The sequence below is a fragment of the Lycorma delicatula genome, chromosome 2, assembly GCF_047948215.1.
Source record: "Lycorma delicatula isolate Av1 chromosome 2, ASM4794821v1, whole genome shotgun sequence".
Classification (NCBI taxonomy): Eukaryota; Metazoa; Arthropoda; class Insecta; order Hemiptera; family Fulgoridae; genus Lycorma; species Lycorma delicatula.
In genome coordinates this window covers 127095424-127116820 of record NC_134456.1, presented here as the reverse complement: position 1 = coordinate 127116820, position 21397 = coordinate 127095424, and the positions used below count along the sequence as shown (strand labels likewise).

Genomic DNA, 21397 nt, shown 5'->3' with positions numbered 1-21397 from the left:
ACAGCTATAATAAAAATTAATTAAGTCTCAATCAGTGCATGTAACTGAGCATTTAAACGGCTTCACAACCAATAGTATGTATAAAATTCTAAGTTAAACTTTAGATATATCTACTAAATTCTACCTTTTATGAAATAATATCAATTTTTTTTCATTCTAAAATGTAAAATCTTACAGTGCTGATTTGCATAAATACAATTATTGCTATGATTTTTAAATTTCAGAAATTAACGATTATGGGAGCATTATATTTTAAGTGCTTAAAAATGATTTTCATTAATGTTTTAATACAAATTTATTTACTGGATTATAATGATGAATTTCATTCAAAATGAAAAAAAATGTAATTTTAGTATATAGCTACATGTCTCATTTATTAATATTATTTTTCTTATTTATTTATCATTGTTGGAATTTAAAATCACAGTTTTATACGAGGAAAGGGGATTATTTATTGCAAGTGGTAGTGGTTAAACAAAATAAGAATGCTTTTAATATGATAAATAAAAAAATTAAAAAAATTCTAACCTTGAAGCGAATTTACATAATGCATTGTAGGGTTAATGTGTTAAAATCCATAACATACATACTATTTACAAAATATGGATAATTTTTTTTCAAATAAACAAAAAGCTAGTAAAATTAATCAGTTTCAATAATTACTTAACAGACAGAAAAAAACATCAGTTCACTCACAGTTAAATAAATCAAAATCTTGTTTCAACAGAGTAGAGCCATGCAGGAAATTAAAAAAAAGATTTGTAGGAATTGTTTGATATATTTGCTGTAACTTTTATCTTTGAATTGTTGAAATTTTCTCAAAAGATCATCAGTGAGAAAATTATTTTACAAAGAGTGGGTTGAACACCAGTTTGAAATTAATTCTTTAATTCCTAAGAAGTTGTTCAAAACTATTCAATCTTCGCCAGTTGAAAAGCATTGAAAAAAACCTGAGTGTCACTTATAAAAAAATAATAAGCATATAGGGTAACAGCTCCTCATTTGAAATGACAAAAAGATTTATAAATATTTCAATTTTTGTCTCTTACAATGTTTTGTTAGCATGCATCCTTAGAGTAGTTCATAAAAAAAAAAAAATATAAACTAGAATGGAGAATAATATCTCTATAATAAGTGGAGCCTGCATTAAAATTTAAGAAAAATATAAACTATAAAATTATCAGTGTATAATGCAAATTTTACAAGCTTTTTTCTCCCTGAATATGAAGAGAATCCCAAGGCTAAATGCTAATATCTCTTTATTGTCAAGATATATTTTTACAAAAACAGAACTTTGGTTTCAGTCTACATTAAAAGTCATCCATCCTGTTAAGTTTGGTTAAAACTGGTTTGATAGTTCTTGGATGGTGCTACAAAATCAGAAAAAGGTTAGATTTAAATTTTTGTATGAACTTCAACAAACAATACCTAGATTTTATATAAATTAATTTTCTAATAGACCAAAATGAAATAGATCTATGATTAAATATGATTACTACAACTAAACTGAAACAGGTTGTCTGACATGCACTTCTAATGATAATATCTGCAGAAAGCAAATGTTTGTCTAATACAGGTTTAAAATAATCCTTTATTTCTATCACTACTATTTGGTAGTCTTGCCTTTTTTACCTGCTTCAGTTTTCATGTATTTGGCACAACTCTACTACGTCAATTCTCAATTGCTTATTAAATCATTAAGCATTATTTTATGATTACAAGCAAAAATCTAAATGGAAATAAATAGAAGACAACATAAACTGAATGAGACGAAACCATTTTTTTAAAATCTAACAGCATGCTTATTTTAGCTGTACAAAAACAAAATAAATGAGCAGAATGAGATAAATAATTAATCTAAATATATTTCTACTACCATCAGTTAACAATATATTTGTTAGGTCACGTAAAAGACAACTTATAATAATTTCAAAATACCTTATATTTGTCAGTTGGTGTTTAGAACTAATTAAGCAATCTGTTCCATGAAGCTAATGTATTTGTTTTAACTATATCAGTAGATTCAATGATTACTTATTCTGATTGATAAATATCTGTTTTTTAGTTATGTTTGAAAAACTTTACATCAACAGAAACATAAGTTCATTAAGAAACTATTCTGGGAAAAATAACAAGACTATACTCTTAATCTTGGAGGACAATGTCTGCAATGTAGAGAACTTGGGATAAACTTTATTTATTTGAGCATTTTGGTGGTTTGGATCATGGTACGTTAAAAACAAATTCATGGAATATGAAAAATACGATAATTACCAAAGGTAATTTTAATTTTGATATCCGGTACTTCCAAGAATCAATCCTTACATTTTAAATGTAAGCCATTTCATAAACGAATTGATTTCATATGTTAAGATCAGTGAGAGATCACAAAGGAAACAAAATGATCGAGTGAACATTTAATGGCGAATAGATATAAAAAAAGACTTAATTAGATGAAAACAATAAATTGCAAAACACAGTAATTTATAATAGGCAACAGCCAATAAAATCCAAATAAATTATTTAATGGAGTATTTTACTGCAAAATAATGTACATACTTTTCATAAAAACCTGAGAGAAACTATTCATATTTTTCTGTAGGTCACATTTTGATACATAAAACATTACACCATACTTGTAACAAAATGTGTTACGTACTAGTGTTGGTGGATGTAAATCATGGCAGGGGCCAACACAAAATGTTAAACACAATAACTGATCAATAGAATTCAGGAATTATCTGTGAATTTATCCTACCACAATAAAAAAATAAAAACCTATAATGAGGGAGGGAATTTAATTTTATAACAGACTTTCACATTACTTAAAGAACCACTCTGTACATGGTTTAAAAAAGTAAATTAAAATATCACTGTACTTGTAAGTAAGAAATTTTATTCAACTAATGAGTATTCTGAGAATTAGAATCTAAATGATTCTTCACTATTTTTTTTTTGTCTTCAGTCGTTTAAGCACTAGAGCTTCCCTATCTAGCGCCAGTTCTTTTATTTCAGTATACCACCTTCATCATACATCCCTAACAATTTGTTTTACATATTCCAAACATTGCCTGCCTGTACAATTTTTCCCATCTACCTGTTTCTCCAATATCAAAGTGACTATTTTTTTTAATAGTCAACTATTAAAGGAAAAAAAAAAAATTGTATTGACCTATGGTTTAGTATATGGTAAATATATTTTTAGTCTCCTGGCTATGTAATTATAGTATGTATCTACACAGTATACTATTTATTTAATACAACATATGCTATCTCGTCAAATTAACAAAGGTATTTTTTTCAGATCTTGATGTTTTACAACCCTTCTAACCAAAAAACAAAATTTTAGCATTGCAAAATTCCAGAAGGATGTACGTTAGCCTGTTTTTTATTAATATCTCCAAACTGAATGCACCAATTTGGACTATGACGTCCATTTATGGGGGATTGATGAATTTTAATTTTGGTCAAGGAATCAGGGAAAATGGATCTATATCTCAAAGTTGTATTTTAAGGGTAAGCAAATTTTTCAAATATTTTAATGTCCCTTAGATAGCTATGATACTTCCTCATGGTGTTAGGCTTATTCAAACCTTCACAAAATGGGAGAACATAGGTTTTTTTATTTTTTGTTGTTTCTGGAATCAGTCTTCTTGTACTAATTAGATGATTCCATTGCATCAGTATGTCACTTTGGTTAAGTTTTTGGGCAATTTGATTCAGGGATAGAGGATAATATGCTTATTTTTTTTTTTTTGTTTTTTTTATTAGTAATTGTTCTGCTAGATATATTCAGACTGACTTGCTTGATTTTTATGAAATTTTGCTTCTAACTGGTCAAAGGGATGAAGAGATATAGTTACCATGGTAAAAGTTATATATGTATTAAGTTTGCAATTTCTTTAATTATACCGCCAATAACAGGCTAATGACCAATTACTTTCATTTTTTTTTTTAATTTTATAACATGAAAAATACTTAGCTTGACCAGGATTTGAAATCAGTACTTTCTGGATGAAAGGCATAGCAGCCCCCAATCTACCACAGAGGTTACTTCAATTGCAATCTGGTTAAAATTATTATTACTAAAGCACCTATCCACACAGGTAAGTCTAATAATGAAGTGTCACCCTACTCCAAAAAAAAGCCTTACTTTAATACTGTAACGTTCCTATACAGAAAAATAATAAATTTTGATTGGAGACACAGATAACAAAATCATGTGTAGGATTGTGGGAGGTGATTACACTTTCTGTTTGTTTACTAATTATAATGTATTTTTTATACATAAACTCTGAAAATAATTTTTTTAAAGATTAACACATTAGATTTTGAAACATGATATTTTACAAATAATCTTATTTATTTATGAGTCACTGAGTAATCTCACAAAAAAAACCTTGATTGAAGAGTTGCAAAATAAAACAACATGATTCCATCATAAGACACATCAAAAAGAGCATGTATATTAAAAGAAAATTGTGACCACTAACTTAGAATTATGCAAATTACAATGTAGCAAACATTAGACTCAGTTAATAAACACTAACAATGAAGTTATATTAAAATACATTTAACACTATCATAAAGTCATGGACATTCTTATATTACTAAAATATAATTTAATATAAAAAATTATTATTTGACAAATTTTGCATTGTGGTGTTTATAATATGGAATAAATTTGGAAAAAAATCATACTTTTGCTAAAATTATGTTAAAATACAAAAATATAAAATGTACAATAATCACTCTAAATTTACAAACATATGGTGGTAAAATTATTACTCTTTATAGTTAATTTTAACTCTTGACCCATGAGCAGCACACCATAAAGAATCATACCACATTCAACATTAGGTTAAATTAAAATCTTAACACTAAAGTTTTCCAACACTTTGAGCATTAAAAAAATGTATAGATGCCATTATACATTAATAGGAAGATTAATTTTTATTCATTTATAGCTATCACTGTTTACAAGAAAATTCATTCTAAAAAACATTCTTCAACTTATACTAAAAATCACCTCTTTAACATAATGGGGAAATAATATGAGAGGCACCATGCTATTACATCTACATCCATAAATAAGAACTTATATTTATAAAAATGGTATTTAAAATCTTTATCATCAATAAAATCTCTTTCAATTTTTACTTCCTTAAAATGCCATCAAATTATTTAATACAATAGATCAGCATCATTTGAAGCTTTCCTTCACTGAAGATACTTTTTCAACTACAACAACCGGGATAATTTAATAAGTGATCACATAATGATAGATATAAAAACATTAACAATTATTAAACAAATACATACATTAATGTACCTTAATAAGTCTAAGGATTATTTCTAAAAAAACTTTTATTTAAATTCAACGTTTTGATCTTAAGATTATTACAATAAACAAGATAAAACAAAAATAGAAAACGTATTTTATTAATTTAAAATTTCTAATGAAACTGTCTATCTGGCAATGTAACATTTCAGAATATCAATGAAAAGTGACATCTATTTCCAAAAATTGGCAAAACATGACAAAATAATAAAAGTAAATCAACAAGTGGTGACTATATTTTTTTATCAGTATCTATAAAATACTTGAAAATTTTGCAACAGCATACAGAAAGTAAGGGGCAATGGATTAAATAATTGTAATATGTTAACAGGTACTACCAAAGTTATTTAAAGTAGTATTAAATCTTAAAACTGCAAAAGCCGCATTAGATATCATTTTACGGTCTGTTTTAAGTACTAAGTTGTGAATTTTTAAATTCATAGAATTGAGTTCATTCATCTCTACTATACTGCTATAGAAAAAAATAATTAAAATAATTGATAATATAATATCTAAAGAGTATAGTCATTTTAATAACTAAAATTAAAAAATTCTAACTGATAAAACTTGTTTTTGTTTATTAAAGACATCTACTTATAAATAATATGTTTTTGAAGCTAACCTAAAAAATTGGTTGGTTAAATAAAGCATGTAACAAAATAGGGATAGAATTTACTGAGGATTATTTGAAAATTAAAATAAAATTATTAACTCCAAGCTATGACTCTGTATACCTTACCAATGGTCTTATTAACTTACATTAATCATATACCCTGTATGCATAACTTTCAATAAACAGTTTTACAAAACTTTTTAAAGTCATTAGAAGAACAGTAAATGCAAAGCTATGTAAAGTACATCTGCCAAGAGCATTAACAATTCCCTGATAATTGCGAGCAACACTTTTTTAAATATTAGTATGAACACTATTCCTATTAATTAATGACTTGACAATTCTGAATTCTTTGAAAATTGAGATAATCATTAATCTGTGAAACCAAACTGGACAATAATCATAACTTTAAAAGTTTGAAAATTAGTTTTCAATTTCATCATAAATTATTAACAAAAAAAAATTGCAGATACAAATGGAAATATTTATATTAACAGCAATATTAAGTTAGAAATATTATTTAGTCTGCAGGCCACACAAAATTGAAAGATACATTTATCCATACAAAAAAAAAAAAAAAAAAAAATAGTGCGGATATTTAACAGAATTTTAATATTATGAAAAAAAATGTCATGCACATGGGTGACAAGTAGATTATTGAATTAGAAACTATCAATCCAAATAAAGATTTCATGGTGAAACCAAATAGGGGATATATTAATTTAATTATAAGATAGAAATATTTTTATAAGTAGTATTAAATATCAGGTAAGTTTAATAATTTTGATAACATACATCTACCCTATGGAAATACACATCATAATATAGATTTACATATATATAAATCTAATTATGAAAAAATCACCATCATGGACAAACTGACACAAATGGTAACTTATTTCACAACGTTATTACAAGCAATAAAACTTCAAAGATTTTAAAGGAAAGGTTTATTTGAATTTCACGATTGTAAACAACCACAAAAAAATTTCCAATGAAGGAATATGGCACTGATCCAAATTGATAAAGCAAGACTAGAAACTCTTTAACCTCAAAAAATATGAACGACGTGATTAACTGCTATCGAAAAAACAAACTGTAAATTTACTTAAACATTAAACCGAAACATAATTAGGCCTTTGCCTAATTATGCTTCCTTTGAAGACTCAATCTTACCCCAGGATTATTCCTCGTCTGGTCAGTTTTTATAACAGGAGTCGATGCTAAATCCATTTCTTTTCAAAAAACACAAAACCTCTCACGTAAGTTACATTTTTTTTTGAGAACACTGCTAAAACCAGTATTAGTATATGCTTCAAATATAAAAAATTATTCCATCAAAAAGTAAATTAAACAAGAATCACTCGCCTACTTGCACTCTAACCATTATAGAAACTTAAATTAAAACAATGGTACCACACAAACGAATTAGCACCAACTTAATGCACATATAACAACATTATTACAACCAGTCAAAAATGTAAGCCATAGGCCTACCAACAACGTTGGCTTCCCTTCTGCACTTGCACTAGTCTTCAAACTGAATGAAACGGACGGTATGCTTACCGGTGTTGCCAGATCTCTGACATCAAACATTTTGCCTACGCAGTTATACGTTTTGTCACACTGGTTTCTAGATATCGTGCAATCAATATTTCTGAGGTTACAAATAATTTTTCAAAACGATTGTTTTACAAGTGTAAATTTTATATAATTTTGAATTAATTTTTTTTTTAATTCTACTATAGTGTCTTACATATTTTATCACAATATAAATTCGTTTTATACAAAAAAAATTAAACCAGAATTAATAGTTTAATTAACTCCCTCGGTTAAAAATTTCATAATAAATTTAAACAGGCATTTTAAGGAACTTCTTAACAAATCAGTTCTGTTTGTTGTTATTAGTGTCTTATAACTTATAAAATTAATGTACAATTTAAACCGTTATAAAACTTACAGTAAACAAATTTTAACCTAAAAACATATTTAACTTTAATGAAACTGATAGAAGAGATATTTATTCATAATTGGTTATTTTGTTTATTTTAAGTGTTCATTTTGAATTTTTTAAAAATTCCTTTTTCGTTAATTGTTGATAGAATTGGTAAATAGAAAATTAAAACTTAAATTAATTATGAGTGTAGGCGCGAAAATAAACCTGGCAACATTGAATTATATTTTTAAATGTTAAAACAAAAAAATATTAGTAAAGAATAAGAAAAGTTAGGACAACCAATCACGCTTTTTATAGGAAGCATGCATGATTTATTACTACATGATGGCGCGTGTTGCATCTCGATAACAATTTGTTGGTAGTTTCAGATTTCTGTTCGGTGAATTTCGCTGATAGTCTTGATTTACTAGTTTGTGTTAAAATAATCACATTTTGACCACAATAATGTTTTTTGTGCTCTAAAGACCTGCAAAAGCTTTTTGTTCAAATAGTCCATGCAATGCTTAACCTATAGAGACATACAATGTCGTGGCATTGCAGCTTAACCGGTATCTGGTTTAGCAGTGAATTGACGTGAAATTTATTATTGTACTCCTTACTTCCAAAATATAAATTGCCATAGCTTGAAGTACGTCTATCACTATCCTACTGAAATGTCATCACAGGTAATTAATTTTCAGCGATGTAAAACTGAAAACTCGTTGATTGTTAATTAAAAGGAGTTCAGTTTAGAAGTAGGCTACTATTCGTTAATGTAATTTTCAAATGTCACATTACCCTTTATTATATCCAAAAAATTGTAATTAGTTGATTTGAATTTTTGCCAAATATCGACTGGGGTTTTGTTAACGATCGCATTTATACGTACTTTCACAAGGTGAGTTAGACAAGTGAAGAGCAGTTTTAGTCGTTCAATTTTGTCACAAAACCTAAAATTCGAAGATTATTTCATAATTAAAATTATCAGTCACGTGATATCTGTAATAAAATCTACTTGTTGCAATTTTGTTAAATGTGGAGCAAATTTTTTTTTTTGTGGTTTGGATTTAGAACATTCTACTTGCCTTAAAACTGCTTTTGAATGCTTAAAATTTATTATGCATATAATTATTGAAAATGTTAAAAAAGTCCTTTTTAAGCTTATGGAATTATGTTTCTAGGAGTAATTTTTGGTTATTGTGCAGTTCTTTCTTTGTTGCTAATTCTTACAACGTACTGATGTTAATAGTGCTTAAGTAATCTTATATTACAATGATAAATATTCCTTTAGATCAGCTGGTCTTGCGTTTAATTCCTTTTGCTTCAAACACAAGACCTTTGTATATTTTACCTCTTGTTTCTAAAGTTTTAAATGGTTGACCGTTAAATGTAAAACTATTTGGTAAATGGGTTTTTGTTAACTATTTTATTTAAATATGTTATTGTCAAAATTCATAAGTTAATAATTTTAATTGTATTATAACTATTTGAGAATATTGTAGTACAATTTCTAATCTAATTGTTGACAGCTAATCTGATAACAAGGACTATTTAGCAGAATTTCCCACAGAATTATGACAGTGTTTGTCAGCATTATGTAGTTAATCACCATAATTAAGTTTATATCATTGTGTGTCAGAATCATGGCACTTTACCACCACAAGTAGATTACAAACGTTTTTAATTAAAGATTATTAATAAAAAGTCGGTGAAAAATTAAAGAATTATTAAGAATGCATTGAGTAGGTTATATTCTTTCATGATTGACTAAATCTTGACAAAATTTCTAAGAGTAAATTTCAATATGATTCAGTAAAGTATGCAATACACTAAATACTTTTATACTTAAAGTAGTAAAGTATTTAGTGAAGTACTGATTTATGAATTAAATTTTATTATCATAATCAAAGATAAAATTGCATGTTTTGTTGAGTAATGTGTCTTGACTGATCCAGAATATGTAAACTGGAACTGTGCTTCCATATATAAGCTATTCCATTGTATTCTCAGCTACAGTAAATTTATTATGAAAAACCACAAATCTGTTACTTAAGTATATGTTAAAAAATAAATCAATATAACATTTGTTATATTGAACAATATGACATCAGGAAGAGGTGTATGAAGTAAGGTCTGATGAATGTAGGAAGGTTGTGGGATGGCTAGTGTTGGTAAACATCAAAACTTAATGAATAAGTGACATGGATAGGTGCATTATCATGGTGCAAGAGATTTGATGCACCACTTGTTAGACATCAGATGACCTTTCGAAGCTATTTCAGAACTTCACAGCCGAATTGTGCATTCACAGACCTTGTAGAAGGAAATTCTGTGTTATCAGAATCAAAAAAGTAAATTAACATTTACTTTTTAATGATTTGAACTTGCCTTTCTTTTTTTGGGTGAGGGGCCATGAACTGTCTGTAATGACTGCAGCTTCATTTCATTATCATAGCTATAAACCCATGATTAATAACATTTAGTGATGCCGGAGGCAAAGTTTAGGTTAGTTTTGGAAAGTTCTGCAGACTTAAACACTGGGGCTGGTTTTTTTTAAATGGTTAATGTGAAACAGATTTCGCAGCCATGTGATGCAAGTTGAATTCCTGTAGCAAAATTTGTAACAAATACCATACGATAGGCTACAATTTTACAAATGTTATGAAGTGTTCATCAATTTTGCATGATAGGTTTATGAATTTACATTTTTTATTGAATGGCATAAAAGTTACTTTGTTCTTGATAGCTAGCCATAATAATCTAGATGATGAGGAAAATGAACCTGCCACTTTAAGAGAAAAATATTGCCATAACCTCCTGCTTTACTTTTTAATTTTGTATCAAAGGAGCAATAAAAGGGGATTAACATTCCATAGTCAAAAACTAAAGGTTTTGTTGATGATCTTGTTATCTTAATTTAAATTAGCACTGTTAGAAATAGTAAATCAAATGGATTTATTTATAGGAAGAAATTTAATGTTAAAATAAAAATATTCAGACGGAACAGAAAGGAGTATAATGAGGAGTAAATACTAAGATAACAAAATGTATGCCAAAAGTCTTAAATGCTTGTTATTTAGATTACAGAAATATTGTAAAGGATGAATGCAAAACATTGACTTGCGCAAGCCAGGAAAACTATAATGCAGAAAAGCATTCTGGCGGTATAAAAAAGATATAGGAACTAGAATGAAATTCTTAGAAATATTTTAGTGTTTTGTTATAAAATACAGACATTAGGGCAGCCACAAATACAAAGAATAGAGTAGGTTCTACTGATTTGTTGTTATAGGAGAATGTTAAAACTAGGTTAAAATAAGGATAGTTTTGCAATTTGGTTTTAGAAAGAAGTGTTGAGGATGAAAACAGTAAAGTAAAATGTGGATAAAATATAAGAAATAGCAAATTTAGAGTGTAGTTAGAAAAAAGATAAATTGAATTAGATTGACTTGTAATAAAATGGGAGGGAATGTGGATGAAACAAGTTAGATGTTTGAGAACACTAAGAAATTAATATTTGTGATGTAAAACTGATGAAACATTTATTTTAAACTTGTTTCAGTTCTCAAGTATTATTCACAAGTAAAATGTTTCAATTTTTTTAAATTTATTTGTTAAAATTGTTATTTTATTATATTATTATTAACTATTTATAATTTCATAAAAAAAGAGAAATTTATATAAATTATAGTGTGTTTAATTATTATTGATATCATTTGCATGTTAATTTCAGAACATTTTTAGCTTTAAATTATAAGATATGTTGCAGAAAATAGGACAGATTAAATTCATTGCATTAAATTTAAGATTATATTATTAACATAAACATTGAATTGTATCCTATATTAAAATATATATATATTAAATTATTTTATTAGGTTTAGTAAAATTGGCAATAGATTTAGACGTAGGTTTGTTTTGAAAATCTACAGCAAATGAGATGTCTTATTTATCGGAAATTGTTGAAATAATACAAGTAGTTTATTTTCCCTTGTTATAAATAAGTAAATTGTTGTCTTATTAGTAGAATATTTGTTTAAGAACCTAATTCTCTTTATTCATAAACACTCATAAACTATTTAATAAAATCAAAATGGGGCATTTCTTTGCTTGTGAAATGAATTGTAATACATAAATTCCTTAATCCATCACAATCCTTCAACAGATTTGAAGATCATTAAAAATAAAATTAATAGTTTTGTCTACCTCAATGACCTCATCTAGTTTGGCATATCTAAATGTTTAGGACAAATTTGATGTGGACATCACATGACTTCCTTGTACACCTATTAAATAACTTATACACATTTTTTGCTGCACTTGATGTAAATTTATTTCATTTTAAAGTGAAATACGATCCTCCAATTCTTTAATAAAGTGGACAGTTACACAATTGCTGAAATATTAGTCTTTATTAACGTAAAATATTTATACAATTATTAATTCAACAATTTTACATGAAATATTAGGATATTATATTATTTGTATCTTCATGAGTTGCTGATCAACAAAATTTCAAATTTCTGTTGTGTCATGCAAATAAAAGTTAATAATAATTAAACTATTCCATTTAGTGAACTCCTGTATACTGGTTACAAATGTTAATTTCGACCTTAAGGTGTAAAATATTCAGTTTTGATTATTTGATGAATAATCAAAAATAAAAAAAAAATCGTACAGGTAAAAGAAAGATAATTTGAAGAAATATATCTCAAAAAAAACAAGAAGAAGATGAATATGAAAAGAAAGAAACTCTTAAATCCAAAGAAAGAATAAAAATATTAAGAGAAGATGATAAATATAAAGAAGAAGAAAACATTAAGACCAAGGAAAGAATAAAAAGATTAATAGAGGATGATGAATGTAGAGAGAAAATTTGAAAACTAGAGAACGTGTACATTAAGATCAGAAGAATTACATCAAACCAAAGAGTGATTAAATGATTTGCAACAAATAAACGAAATGATAATCAACTCTGACTTAGGGAGAATATTGTCCGACAATCAGAGGATTAATGAACTAAAAGATAAAACCTTTTTGCAATTTATTTAAGATCGGGCATGTATGTCTCAGTTATGTTGTTCTTGTTAGTGCCTATTTTTCAGTCATTCTGTAGTTAAATTTAATATAGATAACATAAACAGAAATTCCAGAATAATTAAATAAAATTAAACTAGAAAATTCAAAAAATAATTTTCAATGATATTAAATAATCAGATATTTCACCAAATCTATTGCATATATACTTATGTAATAATAAGTATCACTTAAAAACCAATTTTGTTTGGATTTTGGGCTTTTTTGGACACTTTTGGTTCAGTCGATTGCAATCAAAAGGGGAGATGCACAAATAGATGTTACAACAGTACTAAATCCAAAATTTCAACATCGTATGACCAATTGTTTTTGAGTTATGCAAGATATGTACAGACTTCATGCCAAAACTAGTCAAAATGGATATTTCTGTTGATTTCTGAAAACCGAGATTTTTCGCCATCACATTACTTCCTTTACTTTGTACAAGGAAGTAAAAATTATTATACTGGGTTGGTGAATGAATAAAAAGATTTTTATCACTCATTATTTAACTTACAAAAAATATAAGATAGGAATAGAAATTGATGCGAATAAATTATTACCCAAGCTAGTAAATATGCCAGTCATTTATGACACATTGTTAAGGTGTACTCTATAAACTATTAAATATTGCCTTGTTTGTCATATTACAGTTAAATGTGAAGCAATATCAAATAATACGTGCGATTTGCATTGAAGTTGTGTTGATAAACTTCATGTTGGTCTACTGTGTTAAGTTAGTTACATTTTTGTTAATGCACAGTATTGACTATTTATATGGTTGGATCTGAGTTTCCATACATTATTTCAAATAAGGGGATTGTAGTATTTTATCACATTTAGTATTACTCAACTTTTATTCAATAATATTAAATAAAAATACTTTCTTGGTCATATTTCATTACCTTAGAACTTTTGTTAGTTAAGAGATTAATTAGAAAAACTTTAGGAGAAATAATAATAGTGTTATTGATATTTATTTTACAAAAATAAGTGTTCATGTAATAATTATCTCTACATAATATTATTGTACATATATTTAATGCATGAATGTAGTTGTGAAAGATTTTTCATCTTTTTTTATTACAGCATATCCAGAGTGCCAAATTTTAATTAATAATTTTGCAATTCATATTGCTATTTGAAACAAAATATTCTTATTTTTATGTTTTGTCACCTTTTAAAATTTAAGCATATCATGTTCATTACTTTTTCTATTCCATCATTATGGCAGTTGCCTCTAGTTTTATATACTTTTGGTGACATCATTTTTTATTATTGTTTATTTTTTAATGATTACTGCCTAGAAATTGTTTTAATCTAGGATGATGGTAAATGTTTTGCCAGTTGCCAGCTCGCAACACATATCTAGCATGCAAGTCAGTCACTCTTCGACCATTTGTCTATATGTTCATCCCTTCCACCTTCATATTAATTTGTTGAACCCTTCTCTGTACTCTTTCTTTTCTTCCTCCTTCATTACCTTCTACATCCTCCATCAGTATACACACTTTTTTTTTAATCTGTGCTCTGTTTAACTTTTCTTTTTGTTAGTGGTATGAGGGTCATTCATTAATTTAAGACAGAAACAACTATGGAGGCAAATCAGTTGGTAAGAGGGTAATGCTACTTTCAGAGCAGTCAACTCTGTAACACTGTGATAACTTCTGATCAGTTGTTTGAGTTAAATTGTTTTGTTTATAACTTCAAAATCTCATTTTACAATGGCGAGTCCTCTTGAAATTTATGAATTAGTTGGAACAGTTTGGAGTGCTTTTCAAGGTGAAAAACTGGTTAACATTTACTCTCCTGTGATCAAACAACAATACAGACAAAGTTATATGAACTACAAAAAATTTTACAAGTGGGTAGAAAAATTTAAAGATAGTGGTTGAACTTCAGAGGCTGACCAATTCTAGATGTCTAATTTAAGATTCAACTCCAGTGCTTCCTATAAGACCAACGATTGAGATTATAGCTGAAAAAATTACAAGTTCATAACATTATTACCAACAAGCTGAAGTTACTTAAAACAAATGTTAGATAGGTTCCAAGAGAGTTGACATCACCATAAGAACACGAAGGCTGCTTGTGCACAAAACTGAAATGATGGCATTAGCAGGAAGAAGGTACTTTTTTGTACAGCGTAATAACATATGCTGAGGCATGGATACACCATTATGCAGCAAAAACAAAAATGCAGAGCATGGAGTAGAAGCACATGAGTTCACCTGTCAAGAAAAATTCTGAACCCATACATCAGCATGAAAAATGATGATGACAATTGCCCTTATTTTGTGAACAATAAACAGCATATACTTCTGTGGCATGGTTATCAACAAAGTGAAGCTAACATTTTTGAAAAAATTGAAAAAAAAAATGCCCTGGATCTCAGCTCAAAGGTATCTTTCTGCTTCATGATAACGCCCAGCCTCTCACAGCTCAACAGCTCAGGTAATTTGAGAAATCATCAAGAAAGTGCATTGGGAAGTACTACCTTCACCCCCCCTTCTACAGTCCTGACTTGTCCCATCAAATTTTTTTTGTTTATCCCAGTCACTACTAGGAGTGACTGGGACAACAAAAAATATGCTTAACTGGCTCCAACATGAAGACAGAGGTTTCTTTGGAGTAAAACTCCAAAGAAACCTCATAAATCAGCTGATTCAGAGACAATATCTGATCAGACAACTGTGCTAATATTGCTGGAGATTATGTTGAAAAGTGAAAAAAATTCACATTGATTAACTTTTAGTTCCAGAGAAATTTATGTCTAAATTGAATGACCCTCGTATATTGATATTGTTTATCTATTTAGCACTAATCCATTTTTTTTTTTTATTGATTTTTCTCCATATTTACATTTTGTAAAAATGTAATCATTTTTTATAATCCACTCTGATCCATTAGTATTAGATTCTAGACAATGCATTCTATGGGCCTTCTCCTCATAATCTTATATTGAACTTCTTTTCTCACATTAAAAGCTTATTTTGGCATTGCAATAATTGTTTTAACTTCCTAACTAGGTTGCATCATTACTTTTGTGGTGCTGGTATTTTAAGAAAAATCATGATTTACCCTTTGTTCATTCATATTTGTTTTCTTATTTCCTAAGATCAGCTTTTACTGTTCTGTAACCATATTTTCACATTGCAATCTAAATTCCTCACACTTATTGGTTAAGTTCTTTAGCATTCAGTTTACTTCCTCTTGTTTTCTGTTAGTAACATCATGTTATTGGCAAAACATATGTTCAATTCTTTCACCATCACACAAACTCTTCTTGCCTTCAAACATTTACAGAACATTTTTTTAGATTGATATTGGAAAGGACAGGCAACAACAAAGAGCATCTTTGTTGTATTCCTACCCATTTTACTTTCTAATTCATCTCTTACTTTCTGATTTGTATGAAAATTATGAGTCTTCTTTCCTTCCAGTCTTCCAATGTATACTTTTTTCTTGAAATCCATAAGTGTATCTCTCTTTTCTCTGTCAAAGACCTTTTCAAGATCTGTGAATTTAACATTATTTTGTTTAATATTTTACGAGACTTACTACAAAGCAGAATTGGTTGAGCAAGTAATAGTAATCTTATGAATTTATTCTAGTATCGTTTATGATGAAATCGGTGAGTAAACTGTTTCTCTGGTCCCAAAAATATTTCCCATCACTGTACATATGCTTTAGTTTTGTTGATTTTCTTTGGTTTTGAAAATGTTTCTGAATGGCATCATTCAAAAACAGTAACATATACTACAGGAATGGCATCATTCCTGTGGCTTTTACTTTTGGTAGTGAGGTTTCTGGTTTTTTCAGACAAAAATCACATTTTTTGTGCCTAAGTTCACTGAAATTTTTTTTTTTAAGAAAAAGTTTGAAATTTGGAGAAGTTATATATCTAATAATAGGAAATCAATCGTCTGTTCTTACTAATCTTAACTGACTATTTTTTAAGGCAATCGAAAATTATAACCATTATGAACTTTTGGTATAGACTTGCTGAAATGATGGTATCATTTTCTTACATTCATTATTTCATCTATACACTTACCTTATTTAGTAATACATTTCTACTGGATAAACTTTTCCTGCATTTAAATACCAGATTACATTTTGATTTCCATACTTAGCAGGATTTTAATTTTTTTCACATTTTAAACATTCTGGAAGAAGATATTTACAGTAATAAAACTTGGCAAAGACTAAGTTAATACAACAGGGATGCAACAAACTTTACATTGTTAATGGAGGTCATCTACATTAGTGTTATACATTCTTTCTTTATGTTAACTTATTAAAGGGATATCCTTTGTGTTACAGAAATTTTTCTCTGAATTCTTTAAACTTTTCTGTACATTCTTCAGTAGTAAATGGCTTAAGATCTTTATTATTTGGTTGTGAATTAACAAAAGGGATTTCAGTAAAATTATTCTGTAAGTATAAAAAGAACTAAAGGGTTGTACAACAAAGTTAGTTTGTTTGCTAAGGATTTATGAAGTTAAAACTTAGTCTGTATGCCTTAAAAAATGTAGTCTGCAAGTTGTTTTTTTTTTCTTTTATAAGTTTCTACCATGCCAAACCACTTTATTCTAACAAATTTTTCTGAAGCATTGATTATCTTATTTCTTCATGTTTTTCCATTGTTCTTTTTTTTTCTACTATACAATGTACAAATCTTTAAAAGTTTCTTTAACAGCAATTATTACTCGTATCAATCCACTTTTTTTGTCTTTGTAGTTAAAAATATTTGTGGCTTACAACAGAATTTTATAATTTGTGATAGTTTGTTATGTCTTCACATTTAATTGTTCATTATAATTTATTTTTTTAAATTATTATTAAGACAACAGAAGTGTATATAATTAATTGTAATTTGAAGCAGTCCCATACATAAATCATTGTTTTGGAACAGAGTGTATTAATTTAGATAGTGGTGGCTCGTAGTTAAATTAGTGGGGGTGCTGCTCAAGAAATTTTTTTTCTGAGACTTAAAAGGCCATGGTTAAAGTTTTCTATAAAATAAAAGAATTGAAAAAACAAATCAGATAGAATAGCTAGAAGCAGGATAATAATCTAGTTCTGCACTTTACCACATTCAAGAATATGGTATGGTAATACGGTTTAACCAGATAAATAATAAAATGTCAATACAGATAATATTTTTTAGAATTATTGGATAACTTTAATAAAATGTCCGCTTAAAAACATTATAGTGCAATGGTGCTTAATTTAAATTTCTATGTACACAGAAACAAATACATAATTAGTTTTTACTAATTGCCTTCTCTTTTGGCCTTCCAGCATGTTTTTAGACAGATTTGGCAATCAAAGAGTCTTTGCTTTCTGCCATCTTCTGATCACTACTGAAAATTCAACTAAACCACTCTCATATTCCTTCCACCGATTAAACTAGAAAAGGGAATGAACAAGGAACATTCCATACACACGCCGAGTAAAAAAAACTACCTTCCACCAGCACGCCAGGGTCGGTAATGTAGGAGCGATAGTGCTCTCTCTCCCTTGCAGCCTCGTGTGTAGCTTCCTATGTGCACATGCGCACAACAGCCAAACACCATGCTGCTGGAACTGTGAAGCGCACATTAAGCTTAAGGATTATATATTGTACAAGTATAAAGAAAGAATTAAAGTAAAAAGGGCTCATTATATTATCTGTAAAATATCAAGTGGAAATAGGGGATGCTGCAGTTCCACAGTGCCTATATGTGAGCCACCATTGAATTTACTTGATATTATTTTATACTTACTTGTCAGGACTGATTGTGTATTCATTAGCGTGAGTCAAAAGTATGGAAACCCCACAACAACTTTAAAACCATTCCAGATAGAATATTGTAATTATAAGAATAAGATGAACAATGAAAAATAGAAATAGAAGTATGTGATGAGAAATAGAATTTCAACTCCTTCTTGGAGGGTTGTCCAGAGGTTGTACCTCAAATATTTAAAATGGTAACACCCTTTGTGTGCTACATCATTTTAAAGGTCTCTTTAAATAAAAAAAATGGTATAAATAAAAAGTTGGTATGATGTCTGTATCCAATACGGTGGTGGGATGAAAATTTGGATTTTGAAAATTACTCAATCAGTAAGTTCAAATAATAAAACTAAATAAGAAGAAATTTAATCTAAGTTAATTATAAAATTAAAATTTTAAAATTATTATATTATTATTTTAAAATTTTTAATTAAAAAAAAAATATTTTTCAACACAAAAAATTGTTTTTGTTCCAATTTATTGAGGAAGTAATTATAAAAATATTGCTACCTAATCAAGCTGTTCAACTGATCATTGATGGTCTCTTACCATTGTTGCAAAAATGAAGCTTACTTCATTGTTATGTAATATTAAAATTAGAGTTTTTCATTACTATACTTTTAGTATCTTATGAAAATTTGTTGCGATTGGTTGGCTAACTGATTTTATCTACCTTTACCACATTTGTAAGCCACTTTTGTTATTTACTTCTTTTTTACATTTTTTGTAATTGATTTTTACTGAATTAATTTTTCTGTGCAACCTACTTACTAACATTGCTGCCAACATGTCACTTAGTGACGGGAGAGGGTCACACTTTTAATTCCGAGGGGTTTGGTGTTAGAGTTAGGTCTAACTCTAAAATGAAGTTTGAGAATTGTTCAATATAACATTTGATAAGTGTAACCCTGTAGTCAAAAGCTATCAAACTATTTTAAGAAACAGGGAGCATTAATGGTAACATGAGAACATAACATTAGCCAAATTTCAATGATTTGAACATTCAAAAGTGAAAATGAAAAAACCTTTCAAAATTCATCTGGTGCAGGAAGTTAATAAAGATGACAAGTGAAGACTGGAATTCTGTGAAATTATAAAGAATTATATTTGTGCAGATCCTATTAAACAACATAGTTTTTAGTGATGAGGCCACATATATTTTAAGTGGCAATATAAATCGCCATAATTGTTGATACTGGACACACTTGATTGTTGATATTAATCCACACTTGTATCGTGAGGCACATACATAATATCCAGACAAAGCAAATATATGGGTAGACATTGTTGGTGGATGACTGATAGGGCCTATATTTATTGATGAAAATTTAAACGCAGTGAAATATGAGGCTTTGCTTTTTGACCATAACATTCAAAACATTGTAGGCCCCAACTTCCAAAATATTGGTTTCAACAAGATGGTGCCTTGCACTATCTAAATTTTACTCAAGACCGATTCATGTTGGTCTTCAGGTAGATTAAAGTTTTTTTAAATGCATTTTTTCCTGGAAGATGGATTGGCTGAAGGGATCAAATAGAATGCCCAGCAAGATTACCTGACTATCACCATTGGATTGCTTTCTATGGGGTTACTTAAAAAGTATTTTATATCATAATGAACCCCAAGATATGGATGATTTACAAAATAGAACTCAAGAATCAGGACTAAAGTATCAGTAGGGTATCGTTAAATAAAGCATCCTTTTGTCATCCTTTAACAACCAACTGGCTCATTGTCAATCAACAAAAGGAGGGCATTTTGAACACTTATTAAAATGAAATGTAAGTAAATAAGAAAATTTATGCTTCTTAAATAATTCCTTTTTAAAATAAATTTATTCGATAACAAACATTTAATCAAATTTTTTTTAAATTTGTTTGAAATAATGGGTTCTTAAATTATCAATGTAATTGTTTTAAAAATCCCAACATTATCCTGCCATTATTTGATGGCAGGATAAATATATCATACCAACTTTTTATTTACACCATTTTTCTTGTTTTGATGAGACCTTTTAAATGATGTATCACACAAAGGGTGTGTTACCATTTAAAATATCTGGGTTACAACCCCTGGGCCATCCCCCAAAAAGGGGTTGAAATTCTATTTTTCATCAAAAGGTAAGTAGTTAACCAACCAATACCTTATCAAATACTGTATTGTACTCATTTCTGGAACGATTTTAAAGTTGTCGAGGGGTTTCCATACTTTTGACTTGCTCTGTATAGTGACCTCAGCAATGCTTGTGTTTGATATTTCTTTTGTCATATAATACATAGCCAATTACATGAAAATTATTTTTTAATTTTATAACCATGCTTATAATTATAGTTTTATTTATTTGCTACTTACTACAGAAATCATTTTTTTTGCAAGTTACTTTTATTTTATTGTTTTCTTAGGTTCGAGGAACAAATGACTCTAGCATTGTTTCAAAACATTCGATGGTGAGTCAAGGCTATTTTAAAGATGAATATATTGGTTATTTTGTCAGTAAACATGCAAGACGTTCTCCACTTATAAATCTTGGTTATTACGTGCGGGCTGTTATCATTGACAAGGTTTTATTTGAATTTATAAAAAGGAACCTGCAAGGTATTGTTCAGGTAAATATTGTATTTCTTTTGTTTTTTCAGTTCGTTCACAGC

General features: G+C 28.2%; 2 protein-coding genes across 6 annotated transcripts in view; one reads left to right on the top strand and one right to left on the bottom strand.

Annotated features, from left to right (window-relative positions):
- LOC142320247 (uncharacterized) overlaps positions 1–7480 on the bottom strand; it is an 86534-nt gene extending 79054 nt beyond the window's left edge. For both annotated transcript variants that reach the window (XM_075357947.1, XM_075357948.1), the window contains exon 1: positions 7131–7480. In XM_075357947.1, coding sequence (XP_075214062.1) covers positions 7131–7187 — 57 coding nt within the window. In that variant the 5' untranslated portion in view covers positions 7188–7480. The remainder of the gene's footprint in view (positions 1–7130) is intronic.
- Positions 7481–8196: 716 nt separating this feature from the next.
- LOC142319209 (tRNA wybutosine-synthesizing protein 4-like) overlaps positions 8197–21397 on the top strand; it is a 52156-nt gene continuing 38955 nt past the window's right edge. For 3 of the 4 annotated variants that reach the window (XM_075356226.1, XM_075356227.1, XM_075356224.1), the window contains exons 1-2: positions 8197–8576; positions 21152–21355. In XM_075356226.1, coding sequence (XP_075212341.1) covers positions 8565–8576; positions 21152–21355 — 216 coding nt within the window. In that variant the 5' untranslated portion in view covers positions 8197–8564. Of the gene's footprint in view, positions 8789–21151; positions 21356–21397 lie in introns of all 4 variants that reach the window. The other variant, XM_075356225.1, reaches the window with a different exon arrangement.